We start from the raw sequence: 14,956 nt of genomic DNA on the forward strand, positions 1-14,956 counted from the left end.
AGTTTATTTAGAACTACAAATTAAATTTCTTTTAGCAGTTATTGGTTTTTTTTAATGTCACAATTCCAACCCTGCTCCTTTATCCGGGCTTGGACGAAATAGGCACTCTGGTGGAGTTACTTTGTGTGTGTGTGTGTTTTTAAGTAGTTTTAAACCTTGTGATCCACAAAACAGCATAAGAGTAAAAGAAGAACTGACTGCGTTACAGTCAGTGCAGGAGCAGTGGCTTTGCTCATGTGCGATTCATTTGCAGTTTGGACGCACAGGTGTGAACATCTTCTGCAGTGATAGCAGCGTGGGGAGGACTATCCTCCGCCTGTGAGCACTTTGGCACTCGAGGTGCCCACGGCAGCAACCGCTGCTTGTTGACAGTAGGAGTGATACTTGCGTTCACGTCAAAAAGTCGTCATATATAAGTCTCCAATAACACCAGAAAAAGTTGCCAGATTTGTCGCTAGTCGCTTTTTAGAAAAACAAAGTCGCTAAGGGGGTCTGAAAACTCGGTAAAAACACTGGATGTGCTACGTGATCGCTAGCGTCACAGCTATGTTAGCATAACATAAACACAGTGAAGCTGGAGGATGAACGCTAACTTTTTTCCACTCGATAAAAGTTAACGTGAGGGTTCATGATGGTTAGGGACAAATGCAATCACATGGCAGGATGTTGTAAACGGACCAAACTTCAGTCAGGAAAACAGCTGAGATAATCCAGCCACAATACGAGGTTAGTCGTTAATGTACTGCAACTACATGGGAATAGAGCAGCTGCCAGAGAATTCAACATTAATGAATCAATGTTACAGAAGTGGAGGAAGCAAGAAGAATGAGTTGAGTAAAGTTGTTTCGCTTAATGCGCCTTATGGTCCAACAAATACAGTAGGCTAATTTTAAGGTTATTATTAGAGTCAAAAAAGGGAGAATATCCAGGATACGCTCACTGGGTAAAAGTATGTCAGTCGTGTTGTGATATTTTGATACCATGGTAGCATTTGCTGAGTATTGTTTTTGATGATATTATACAAAGGACCCTGTTTCTGCAATGCCCTTTGTTTGAACCTCATCTCCTCTTGCTGTGTCAACTGAAGATTTTATGGTGTGAAAGTAGATACTAAGGTTGGAGGGAAAACACCAACAAATCACTCTTTTACTTATCACTCCCTTGCAGAAGATGTTTCTGGGTTGTGTCAGAACTCACGGATGTAGGAGACTTCTGTATAAGATTTATAGGCCTTGTGAGTGCATCTTTATTGCCCTTGCTGAACAAAGGATTCCAACTGTCGAAGGACACCACCCCACCCAGTGGGCAGGGTCTGAACTGAAACTTGTTGTCTGCCTATAAAATCTGCTGCACAAAGAATAAACTTTGAGTTAGTTTGGGATGACAATTTAGAACAGTCTCCGCGTCTTTTTGTTCTTCCAAACTGCTCCCGGTACCCCGGCCGGTGCCGTAATCAACCGTTGATCATACTTGAGAATATTTCATGGTAATTTTGCAGAAAAACAAACAATATTTCCCATTACTCATTTCTTACACTGAATTTTTTTTTATTTACGCTGCACCTACAGTTTAATTATTTCTTTATTTCCTGTAATAACATCATTTGCTATCCCTTTATTCTAATGTACTTATCTAATTATAGATAACTATAATTGCATATTGTAATAAAAAAAATACTGAAATTCCATTCAGTTACAGGGGAATTACAGCCTTAGTCGTGGGCCAAATTATAAAATGTTATCAAAATGTTATCCTTGCCTGGAAAACCATTCAGTCTGACCAACATGATGAATGTATAGCATCAGTTGTTCGAATAGTATTTCTATAGCATTTCCAAATAACACATATTCCTTCAGTTTCCTTTGTATAGCACGTTCCCAGAGACTGAGGTGTTCTCATCCATTTAGAAGGGAACATTGTTTCCTACACTTGTTTTGTGCTTCAGTGGGCAACAGTGACAGCGCCAGAGTGGCGCTGTCACTTGGTGTTCGCTCGCTTTGTGGTAGAGTATCACTTCCTGTTCCTGCTCAAACACAGTGGTGTTTCTGAGTAGCTTTTCTGCTTAGCAATTTAATTAAAATCTTTTGATACATTCCTTTTCATAGTATAATCTTCATGTGCTTCATCTGAAGCACCCTTTCTGTGTACTCACTACCCCTTTATAGCCAAAGTATTCACTCACTGTCTCTGTACTGTTTTGCTAGCTTAGCTTAGCTCATAGCCGACTCGTTAGCACCATGGCTACTTCACCTGTCCCTCCTGCACTTTCCTGCTCATTGTGTCAGATGTTTAGTTACTCCTCGGCCTCCTTTAGCAGTAATGATATCTGTAACAAATGTAGCATATTTGTAGCTCTGGAGGCCAGGATTACTGAATTGGAGACTCGGCTTCGCATCCTTCATTCACCCGTAGCTAGCCAGGGCCCTGTAGCTGGTGCAGCCGAAGATAGCGTAGGCCCCGCTAGCTGTTCCCCGGCAGACCCCAAGCAGCTGGGGAAAGAGGGCGGCTGGGTGACGGTGAGGAGGAAGCATAGTCTTAAACAGAAGCCCCAGGTACACCACCAACCTGTTCATGTGTCTAACCGTTTTTCCCCACTCGGCGACACACCCGCCGGGGGTCAAACTCTGGTAATTGGTGATTCTGTTCTCAGACATGTGAAGCTAGAGACACCGGCAACCATAATCAATTGTCTTCCAGGGGCCAGAGCAGGCGACATTGAAGGAAATTTAAAACTGCTGGCTAAGGGTAAACGTAAATACAGTAAGATCATAATTCACGTCTGCTACCCCCCCAAAAACCCACCTCCCTTGAGACCGTGTCAGCTCCCAAAAAGACAAAAAACAAACTAAAAACCAGCAATAAACAACTTAAACATAAAAAATTACAAAGAAAGAACAATACAGTATCCACATCTGAACCAAAGAGTAAAACAGTGAAATGTGGATTATTAAATATTAGGTCTCTCTCCTCCAAGTCTCTGTTAGTACATGACTTAATAATTGATCAACAAATCGATTTACTCTGCCGTACAGAAACCTGGTTGCAGCAGGATGAGTATGTTAGTTTAAATGAATCGACACCCCCGAGTCATTCTAACTACCAGAAACCTCGAAGCACAGGCCGAGGGGGCGGTGTGGCAGCAATTTTTCACACCAGTCTATTAATTAACGAAAGACCAAGACAGACTTTTAATTCATTTGAAAGCCTGATGCTTAGCCTTGTCCAACCCAGCTGTAAAACTCAGAAACCAGTCTTGCTTGTTATCATCTATCGTCTACCTGGCCTTACACAGAGTTTCTGTCTGATTTCTCAGTTTTTATCTGATTTAGTGCTCAGCTCAGATAAAATAATTATTGTGGATGATTTTAACATTCATGTAGATGCTAAAAATGACAGCCTCAACATGGCATTTAATCTGTTATTAGACTCAATTGGCTTCTCTCAAAATGTAAAAGAACCCACCCACCACTTTAATCACACTCTAGATCTTGTTTTAACATATGGCGTAGAAACTGAACATTTAACAGTGTTTCCTGAAAACCCTCTCCTGTCTGATCATTTCCTGATAACATTTACATTTACAATAATTGATTACACAGCAGTGGAGAGTAGACTTTATTACAGTAGATGTCTTTCTGAAAGCGCTGTAACTAAGTTTAAGAATATAATCCACCCACTGTTATCATCTTCAATGCCCTGTACCAACATAGAAGGGAGCAGCTATCTGAACGCTACCCCAACAGAGGTCGATCATCTTGTTAATAATTTCACCTCCTCACTACGTACGACTCTGGATACTGTAGCTCCTGTGAAAACTAAGGTCTCTAATCAGAAGTACCTGACTCCGTGGTATAATTCTCAAACATGTACCCTAAAGCAGAAAACTCGTAAGCTGGAGAGGAAATGGCGTGTCACAAATTTAGAGGATCATCATTTAGCCTGGAGAAATAGTTTGCTGCCTTATAAGAAAGCCCTCCGTAAAGCCAGAACATCTTACTATTCGTCACTGATTGAAGAAAATAAGAACAACCCCAGGTTTCTCTTCAGCACTGTAGCCAGGCTGACAAAAAGTCAGAGCTCTTTTGAGCCAACAATCCCTTTAACGTTAACTAGTAATGACTTCATGAACTTCTTCACAAATAAAATTTTTATCATTAGAGAAAAAATTACCAATAATCATCCCACAGATGTAATATTATCTACAGCTACTCTTAGTACCATTGATGTTAAGTTAGACTCTTTTTCTCCAATTGATCTTTCTGAGTTAACTTCAATAATTAATTCCTCCAAACCATCAACGTGTCTTTTAGACCCCATTCCTACAAAACTGCTCAAAGAAGTCCTGCCATTAATTAATTCTTTAATCTTAAATATGATCAACCTATCTCTAATAATCGGCTATGTACCACAGGCCTTCAAGGTGGCTGTAGTTAAACCTTTACTCAAAAAGCCAGCTCTAGACCCAGCAGTCTTAGCTAATTATAGGCCAATCTCCAACCTTCCTTTCATATCAAAAATCCTTGAAAGAGTAGTTGTCAAACAGCTAACAGATCATCTGCAGAGGGATGGCTTATTTGAAGAGTTTCAGTCAGGTTTCAGAGCTCATCACAGCACAGAAACAGCTTTAGTGAAGGTTACAAATGATCTTCTTATGGCCTCTGACAGTGGACTCATCTCTGTGCTTGTCCTGCTAGACCTTAGTGCAGCATTCGATACTGTTGACCATAATGTCCTATTAGAGCGATTAGAACATGCTCTAGGTATTACAGGTACTGCGCTGCAGTGGTTTGTATCATTTCTATCTAATAGACTCCAATTTGTACATGTAAATGGAGGGTCCTCTTCACACACTAAGGTCAATTATGGTGTTCCACAGGGTTCAGTGCTAGGACCAATTCTGTTTACATTATACATGCTTCCCTTAGGCAGCATCATTAGAAGACAGCATAAATTTTCACTGTTATGCAGATGACACGCAGCTCTATCTATCCATGAAGCCAGGTAACACACACCAATTAGTTAAACTGCAGGAATGTCTTAAGGACATAAAGACCTGGATGGCCGCTAACTTTCTGCTTCTTAATTCAGATAAAACTGAGGTTATTGTACTCGGCCCTGAAAATCTTAGAAATATGGTATCTAACCAGATTCTTACTCTGGATGGCATTACCTTGGCCTCCAGTAACGCTGTGAGTAACCTTGGAGTCATTTTTGACCAGGACATGTCCTTCAACGCACATATTAAACAAATATGTAAGACTGCGTTCTTCCATTTGCGCAACATCTCTAAAATTAGAAATATCCTGTCTCAGAGTGACGCTGAAAAACTAGTTCATGCATTTATTACTTCCAGGCTGGACGACTGCAATTCATTATTATCAGGATGTCCTAAAAACTCACTGAAACTCGCTGAAAAGCCTTCAGTTAATCCAAAATGCTGCTGGGACTAGAAAGAGAGAGCATATTTCTCCTGTTTTGGCTTCCCTTCATTGGCTTCCTGTTAAATCCAGAATTGAATTCAAAATCCTGCTCCTCACATACAAGGTCTTAAATAATCAGGCCCCATCTTATCTTAATGACCTTGTAGTACCATATCACCCTATTAGAGCACTTCGCTCTCGCTCTGCAGGCCTACTTGCTGTCCTTAGAGTATTTAAAAGTAGAATGGGAGGGAGAGCCTTCAGTTTTCAGGCCCCTCTTCTGTGGAACCAGCTTCCAGTTTGGATTCGGGAGACAGACACTATCTCTACTTTCAAGATTAGGCTTAAAACTTTCCTTTTTGCTAAAGCATATAGTTAGGGCTGGACCAGGTGACCCTGAATACTCCCTTAGTTATGCTGCAATAGACATAGGCTGCCGGGGATTCCCATGATGCATTGAGTTTTTCCTTTCCAGTCACCTTTCTCACTCACTATGTGTTAATAGACCTCTCTGCATTGAATCATATCTGTTATTAATCTCTGTCTCTCTTCCACAGCATGTCTTTTATCCTGTTTTCCTTCTTTCACCCCAACTGGTCGCAGCAGATAGCCCCGCCCCTCCCTGAGCCTGGTTCTGCCGGAGGTTTCTTCCTGTTAAAAGGGAGTTTTTCCTTCCCACTGTCGCCAAAGTGCTTGCTCATAGGGGGTCATATGATTGTTGGGTTTTTCTCTGTATTTATTATTGTGCGATCTACTGTACAATATAAAGCGCCTTGAGGCGACTTTTGTTGTGATTTGGCACTATATAAATAAAATTAAATTGAATTGAACATGACAGGATTACTATCTTCATGCTATAATTGTCTTCCCTCTAAGTGAAGTGATCCCAAGCTTTTCCAGAGAAGACTTATCAGCATCCATATCCTTGCTTGTACATCCCCTTCCCCCATTCCACAACACAAGCACCGGACCGGCATGCAAATTAAATTACAGAAGATACAGTGCTCCATAGAGAGTACTGACAGTGCACTCGATTCCTCCAAATTCCTGTGCTAGCACGTATGCCTGTGTCAAAGACAGAATAAGTCTTCACGTAACTGCTAGAAATACAAGCAGCACATCTACAGTGCTATTAAAGAAAGAGAGGGAATATTACAAAAAAAAATCTTTGGGGATTATTCTGTGGAATTGATATCCCTTCTACCCCCTCCTTCCCACTGCTGAAAAAGACTTTCCTCTTGCCAAGTGGCAGCGTATATCAAGGCCTTCATTTCAAAATCATAGCAAATGAGCTATGTTTCTCTGTTCTGTTGCCATTGGTAACACATCTTTTTCTTTCCATGTCTAATCTTGGCTTCTCTTTGAGATATCTTCTGTTTGAAAAGACTGCCTGATACTGCAGCACTGGCACGGTTTCACCGCCTTGTCAGCTATTAGGCTTTGCTTGGTGGCCGGTAACTCTTACTGCCTACTTTTGCATGTGTTGATGGATTATTACTGTATATCCACTGTGGACTGCTGACAGTTAATCTATGTTTAATACTGCTTTGTTGTCTTAAAGCTTGAGATATAAATATAATATTTTAACAATGTGAATTGCATAAATATACAGGCACAGGAAGGCGTGGGTTTGCACTTGCATAGCTAAATTGGAGTAAGAAGATATTGTTTCTACTTGTGTGGGTTAAAACACTTGACACACTCATTCATCATGGCCCTCACTCCAGTTTTACTATTTTTACACTGATAGATATATAGATGAAAGAAAAGTGTTTTCATTATGAATAATAACCCAGTTACCAAAGTAATAGATGAAAGTCACTTAACTTACCTTTCTTCCCCATTCTGATGATCAGCAAGTCATCTTGACTAAGTCTAGATACCTAAATGCACCAAGTTGAATGAGGAGTTGAAACGATGTACTTAGAAAGTGGCCAGTAAGAGTATATGTTTGATGACAAGAAATCAGAGTGAATCAAGAAGCTGAATTCTTTGCATCATGTAATTAAACCTGATTCTCGTCTCCAGGTGAATATACAGTGATGACGGCTGAATTTCATCTGAAGAGGAAGATTGGCTACTTTGTTATCCAGACTTACCTCCCATGCATCATGACAGTCATCCTTTCCCAAGTGTCTTTCTGGCTGAATAGAGAATCAGTGCCAGCTAGGACTGTGTTTGGTAAGCATATATGACATACATGATGATTGTTAGCACCAGTGTAATTTGAGCTGACTGTTGTAGATGCTGGGTTTTATGCATGTGCTGCAATGGCAGTAAGACCTTCCCCTAGTTTTGTCAAAAATTAACACTGAATATAGGGAATTGTTGGAAGTTAATGGGAAATTCTGTGCAAAAGAAAATGGAATAATGAGAAGGGGGTGGGGGCAGTTCTTACAGGCCCCACTGCTTTTAAATCCAGTTGGCTACGCTACTGCTTGACCTGACTGTAAGCCAAGTGAAAGTAATATTAGTGACTCATCACTGGTTAGCTCACAGAAAGAAATAAAAACACCAAATCTCCTGAGCTCCAGAAGAAATATTAAAAGTTATACGAAATAAGAAAAAATAAAATGATTTTCTTTTCATATGCCTCACTTTGTTCCCCTGCTTCATTAAAGTATTGTGTAGCAGAATGTGTATTACAGTAGAAAAAACCTTAATAAACATTGCCAGAGCTCATATTATTGGCTATCTGCTTGTGTGTGTTTCCAGGTGTAACTACTGTTCTCACAATGACAACTTTGAGTATCAGCGCAAGGAACTCCCTGCCTAAGGTCGCCTACGCCACTGCCATGGACTGGTTCATCGCCGTGTGCTACGCCTTCGTCTTCTCCGCTTTGATTGAATTTGCTACTGTCAATTACTTCACAAAGCGCGGCTGGGCTTGGGATGGAAAAAGCGTGGTGACTGACAAGGTAATGAAGAAGAAAGCGCATCCTCTGACAGGCTCCGCCTTCAAAGAGAATTCATTAGCATTGTACTGTATGCTGAAGGAGGCAGTGCTCAGAGAGCTCAGAGAGCTTTGAAGGCATTTGTTGGAAGCAAAGGGAAACAGCAGTAATGGCCTCTTTAACCTTCCAAGAGTGGAGCCAGAATGCTGCAGCTACTGAGAACTAATAATAAAATCACTCACTCTGAGGCTCAGCATATCGATAAAGAACATAAGTGCAATCAGGTGTTCATCCCCCCTGGTGCTAATAGGTGCCAAACTCAGCCTAGGAAAGGTGAATCCCATCAATGGTCAGATAATGTGTAATTCTTTTGACACGCTTTAATCACAGAGAGCCCTTTCACGTACACTTTGGTCCAACATGAAGCCCCCAGTCATTCCACAAAATCCTTTTTTTACCCTTTATAGCATTTAGTCGAGCAAAACCATACATTCAAATTACAATCCCTATATCAACAGGGGGCAGAAAAGTTTTAAGAACATAAAGTGATAAGGGATTTAAATTTGTAAATGTTGGGATGTGACAAATGTGGCTTACCTCCACAGAAATAATAGGAATAGGCAAAAATAGCTGGTTAGTATTCTGAGCAGTGTGTCTGATTCTTTAAAATTCAGTCTGTCGAGTACAGGCTCCATTAGTCATGAGAAGATGGGTCTGTGTGTTTTCTTTTTCTTTCGGCTGCTTCCTTCAGGGTTCAGCGGATCATCTGCTTCCATCTCACTCTATCCCTCACATCCTCTGTCCATCCACTGTCACACCAACCCTCTGCTTGCTCTCCATGAACTTCTTCCTTGCAGCCTGAGCTGTTGTGCTCATTTCTCATCGTGTCCATGCTGGTCGCTCCCAGGATCTTCAATATCTTCAACTCTGTCACCTGCATTTTGGCCCCCATCTTTTTGTCAGTGCCACTGTCTTCAAACCATACATTAGGGCAGTCCTCACTACAATTCCCCAGAGGTTGAATGTGCAAAACCTTCGACCTTTGGGCAACCATTTTTGATTGTGTGGGTCATCTGGTGAGAGGCAATGTGTCTCCAGCCAATCACCATCTGATTCAGACTGACTGCAGTCACTCTCAGACAGATTGGTGCAGGTTTGTAAGTAATTGCTGTCTAATTTATAATTGCAGACAGATTGACAAAATGTTGCAATCAATCTGAGTTGGTCTGCACCAATTAGCAAAACTCATCTGCAATGCCTTTCTTTGTATCTGTTACCATCTACATATATAGAAATTCACATTAAACTGAAATTCACATCAGCTACTTGCTTTTAGAGTCCAAGAGTCCAAGTAACTAATGAATGTAAGTAGTTAATGTTAATTTTTTATCACAGATTGCATGTAACTGTCAACTTGAACCCCGAAAGTCGCAAACTAATTGCAGACTGACTCCATCTTATTGCTGTCTTGATGTGCCAAAGTGTCTTTTAAGATGGGAACTGAGTGTGAGTGGTTGCGGGCCTGGTCCCCATCTTTGAAATAGCTATTTCAAAGCTAAGAGGATCACAAAATCATAGCACATGGCCACAGTAATTTTGCTTGTGCCGCTGACTCCAACCATTGTTTTCCCTAGGGCAGGGGTCGGCAATCTTCAACATCTAAAGAGCCATTTTAGCCCCTCCTACCAAACAGGAGAAAAAGAGCCACACACACGTGGACGGACAGACAGATGCCAGATGTAATATTAGGGTTTTTTTTCATAAAGTTTCATTTATTTTTTGCAGCAGCCACAGTGAGGTGCCGACCCCTGCCTAGGGTGACAGTGACATAAAGTACCATTAATCCACTCGTCTCATTTAACTACATAGTGACTTGCCCTTCAGCAGAGCGCTTAACCCTCAAACTACCACAGAAAAGTCTTGATCTGTCTAAGAGTACAAACATGTTGTACGACATTACATTATATCAGGGGTAGAAGGAAAATCAAGAAATAAAATTTAGGTATAAACATAAATTTAAAAATAAATGCCTGGATAAACATCCAGACATTTATTTTTTTTTAGGAAATGAAAGCAAATCTTGCATAAAATCAGTTCAACGTAATGAGAAAACAAAAACAGAGAGGACGTGTTCTGGTCAGTGAGAAAGCACAAAATCTCAACAGAAATGATACCTTCATGCAAACAGCGAGAAAGATAAAAAGCACTTGATTGTCTTAGTTAAACAATTAATTACCACAGGAGTGGTAATTAAAGTTGCTGGCTCATATAAGTGCAGGCTCATCTTATATAGCATGACGGGTAGCATAAAAAGACAACAAAAGGAATTTTTTCTGGAGCTGCTCAATGAAGCAATGAACCATCATTTCCTTTAACCTGAAAGGGAGAATGCAGATTATCAGAGGGCTAGGTTTGAAGAAAAGTGAAAGAAATCTTTCATCATTCATTTGAAATTGCAACTGTAATGTAATTTTCCTGTCTCCTCATAAAGTTTTAATTTTCACCACGAGGTGGGATATAAGATGGGTGATGGAAGACAGTATTTAGACCTCCTGTTCATGGATAAGTCTGCCACAAACTGCACATCCCTGGATAAAATAAAAGTGGTCTTCATTCTGACTTTGCAAAATGTGCTCGATCCATTACCGGGGTCTTTCCGCTCTCTTCATGTAAATGCATTTTGAAATTCAGGGGCAGATGGTGACAAGTAAAGCTGCCTTTCCAGGTAATCCTTTTGGTCTCTCAACAGAAGAAAGAGAGAGCCTCCATCGTCAAGAAGAATAACGCCTACGCTGTAGCAGTAGCCAACTACGCGCCTAACGTGACCAAGGATTCCAGTACTCTTCCCACCATCGCCAAAGGCGGAGCGATGGACCCAAACAAGCCCAAAGCGGATGGCAAGGCCCAAGAAAGCAAGAAGACCTTCAACAGTGTCAGCAAAATTGACAGGTTGTCACGGATTTTGTTTCCTGTTCTCTTTGGCATCTTCAACCTCGTCTATTGGGCAACCTACTTAAACAAAGAACCCGTTATACCAAATATGGTCCCCTCTGTTTAAGAGACCAGTTTTGATAGCTTCTTGTCTGGGGTCTAAGTAATGAATCAAATACCTCCAGCAACTATGTACACAAACCTTTGCAGAGTGAAGCCCTGGACTGCAGTGTGACCCTCTATCTTCGCCTGTTTTCTACACTGTCTGCAGCACTTTTAAGAGCCCGGCTTTTTGTAAATGTGTATGTATATTTATATTTATGGTTTCATGGTGACATATATTGTACGATGACTCTAATTAGAGTGCATATTTCTTTCAAAGTATGTTTCCAGTTTCAGTACGTGGCTGCTGTACATACAGATCCAATGAAGAGTAAACACATAATCACTAAGAATCACGTTTGATTTCGGATCACTTCTCAGTGTGTTGAATTCTGCTGTAATGCCCACTTTCTTGATATAACAGTATATATTTTTGTCTCGAGTGAAAGGGACTGACTATCGTTTGATTTCTTTCTTCATATAAGAGTCTTTCAACTCTTTTTCTTTATTTCCAAGCCAGTGCAAAAACACACTTGTATAGTACTGTTACAGTTTAAAGCTTGTTTTATTATCTTTGACTACAGGTATGGGGCTTCAATAAAAAAAGAAAGAAAGAAAAAATCTCCAAAATTATCGAAACACTCCCAGATCCTGAAAGGCTGTGAAAAGAAAAAGATATGAAATGAGAATGTGTGGTTCTGCCAGCTCGATGTACCATTTGGGATTACAGGACAATATCGCCAAAGAAACAAACGATACACTATAAAAAAAAGACATATTTCCCAAAGGTTGTGCATGTGTAATATTTGTGCAAAAAATGGGAAAACTTCAGAACTAGCTATACCCCAGAAAAAATAATTTATGTACAACAACAGCAGATAAACGGATTAGTTTTAGATCTCCAAAGGGGAACAGAAGAATTCAAGATTACCCATAAAAATTATTTTCTCTGGCCATCAGGGTGCGCAGATGACCCCACAAAAATAAAACAGAGCGGACAGAAGTGTTGCTTTAAGTGGTATTTATGCTTCTGTGTTAAATATACGCTGTTGTTATGTTGTAACAGCAAACTCTTTATGAACTTGCGCCTGATGTGGACCTACCTAGAACTGCTATTACGTTAATGCAGCCTGCATTAAGCCTGCAGCCTGCTCCTTGTGTTAATGCAGCCTGCTACAACTATTCTTGGCCTTCTTTTCGACTCTAATCGGCTCAAGAACGTCCAACTAGTGTTCTGGCAGCAAAACTGCAGAGTAACGCAGGCACCTTGCCACAAGTGCAAATGCTGGCAATGACAAACATGTGAATTGTACTTCTGCGTCAGATCCGCAAGGAACATTGGAGAAATCCAGAGTTTCCACAAAAGTTTTGCAAGATCCTGAGAAACACTTTTCCCTGCATTTATCGTACTTCCATTAGTACCCGTGAAGCTGTCCAGAACACTGCAGGTGGTTGCTAATGAATGTAACCCAGGCCACCAGGTCAGGGCACGCCTTGCCACGAGTGTTTTCCCTTACAGTAAGGACTCTCTTCAGATGTCTCTCTCTTAAATAAAGCTCTGATTTAATGACATCACAGTTTAGCCCAAACTCAAAATAAAACTCTATAAATCTCTCCCGTGGGCGTGTGTCTTCCGTCGCTATGGTTCTTTTCAAGAACTCCATACTGGTCTGGAAGTGCATGGATGTAAATCAAAAACTTCTTCTGGATTTCGCAAAGCTTTTGTGGGATGTCGCAAAAGTACATCTTCATTTGCACCTGCCCCCCCCCCCCCCTCCCCCAATGTCCCTTGTGAGGCTCCGTAACATTGTAAGTTACGCCATATTTGGAACCCCGTTTTAACCCTACACGGCAACCCATGTACGTAACTACACATCAAGTTGCTGCATGACACAATGACTTGACTGGCATGGAAGGTATATGGAATAGGGATAAAAGGAGTTTCCGGTTACTACGGAAGTTAGGACGTCGATTTCCCGCGGAAGTCTAAATCATGCTTTAGTTGTAGGCTCTGCAGAGATTCAACACAGAAGTATAAATCTATAATGCTAGCAAACACTTTGCGTATTTACACACCAGCAGAAACTAAACAACATGAACATTCATTTTTTAAAATGTAAGTTGGATGTTTACTCACCTTTTTGTTCTATTTTAGTCTCTTCTGAGTCCTTCCATTAAATATATATATATGAGATGTCAGTTATAGGCAGGAGACTGTTTCACAGAAACACCAACCAGCTAATACCAGAGTATTTATTCACGCCTTTATTACTTTACTTTTAGTTTAGTACATCTATTTATAATCAGGGGTAAAATCTAAATAATTTCATGGGTTTATTGCTCTTGTATAATACAAATGTTCATGTAACTCAGTCTTTAAAGTTAGGGAAGTATCTTGGTGGTGGTTAAAATCCTGCAAAAATGTCCTTTGATCTGTAAACAGTAAGAGGATGCTGGACTCCAAGAATGAGAAAAATGTATTGTTAAACCTGTTTTGCTCATGATTACTGTATATTGTGTGAGAAAAGTCATGTTCAGCCCCATATCAGCAGTCATACATGATACTCTGTGTAAGTTTTTTCATGACGTGATATACTTTTTCTTCACATGGGTATTTTAACTTAATTTCTCTTGATTTGTTTGTTGAAACAAACTTTGCATGGAGACAAAATCTATGATTTTTATAATTTATTTTCATTATGTCCTTGGCTATAATTCATATTTCTCCAACATCCTGACAGAGTCTTAAACATTCCAGATAAAGGGATTGTCCACCAGGCGGATGCTTGATTCAGTGCACTTTTTAATAAAACATTATTTCAGTTCTTTATATCTGGTTTTTGTCCTGACTTTGGAGACAAGAACATAAATGAAGAGAATGAACTGCGTAGCTGCTTATTTTTCTTTTTAACTGTAAAGAGCTTAGTGAAGAAAGACACTGAAGATGGCTACTTTTGTTAGTCCTTTAAGTTCCAACCTTTAAGTCTACTGATGTACAAATGTTCAATTTATTTTTGTGTTGTTATATAAGTTCTGGGTACTTTTAATCACTGTGTTGGTGTGTTTTAAACTTGCTATTTAAAGAGCTAAAATTAACAGTGGATTGTAAAACGCCTTCACAAGTTTCGAACCACCATATATAGTTAATTCCTGAGCCTGCACAGTTATGTTAAAGTTTTCACAGGACTCTATTCAGTACTGCAAAAAGCTAAGTATACTCCTTCTATAGGATTTAAGATGGTAAGTAGCAGCCAGGTGCTGCTAATTGAATGCACAATGAACAATCTTCTTTGGAAAAACAAAAGTGGAGATGCTTGGCTGTAATGCACAGCACCACAATTAGCAAAAATGTTGATGTATATTGAGTTGACTATGAGGCCATCTGGCTCACAGCAGGGGCTTTGCCCAAATAAGGTCATACAACATGCAAATGATCCCAAGCAACATCATCTGAGTGAAACCCAGTGATGGGACCTTTAGAGAAACTCAATGAACTAAAGCAGCATTGAGAAAAAGAATGGGCCAAAATTCTGCATAGAAAGCGCTACTTTTTAAAGACTATTTTTACATTGTGGCCATTAAAGTTGTGATCTTTCGGGATCAGTAATG

General features: G+C 40.2%; 1 protein-coding gene across 2 annotated transcripts in view; it reads left to right on the forward strand.

Moving 5' to 3' along the window:
• The window catches only part of gabra2b (gamma-aminobutyric acid type A receptor subunit alpha2b), a 47,396-nt gene extending 33,219 nt beyond the window's left edge, over positions 1-14,177 (forward strand). For both annotated transcript variants that reach the window (XM_085288176.1, XM_085288184.1), the window contains 3 exons: positions 7,449-7,601; positions 8,136-8,338; positions 11,064-14,177. In XM_085288176.1, coding sequence (XP_085144302.1) covers positions 7,449-7,601; positions 8,136-8,338; positions 11,064-11,372 — 665 coding nt within the window. In that variant the 3' untranslated portion in view covers positions 11,373-14,177. The remainder of the gene's footprint in view (positions 1-7,448; positions 7,602-8,135; positions 8,339-11,063) is intronic.
• The last annotated feature ends 779 nt before the right edge of the window (positions 14,178-14,956 follow it).

This window comes from Mchenga conophoros, linkage group LG2, assembly GCF_057382185.1.
Source record: "Mchenga conophoros isolate Kocher_MC1m ecotype Shallow Benthic linkage group LG2, M_conophoros_male_GT1.1, whole genome shotgun sequence".
NCBI classification, from domain to species: Eukaryota; Metazoa; Chordata; class Actinopteri; order Cichliformes; family Cichlidae; genus Mchenga; species Mchenga conophoros.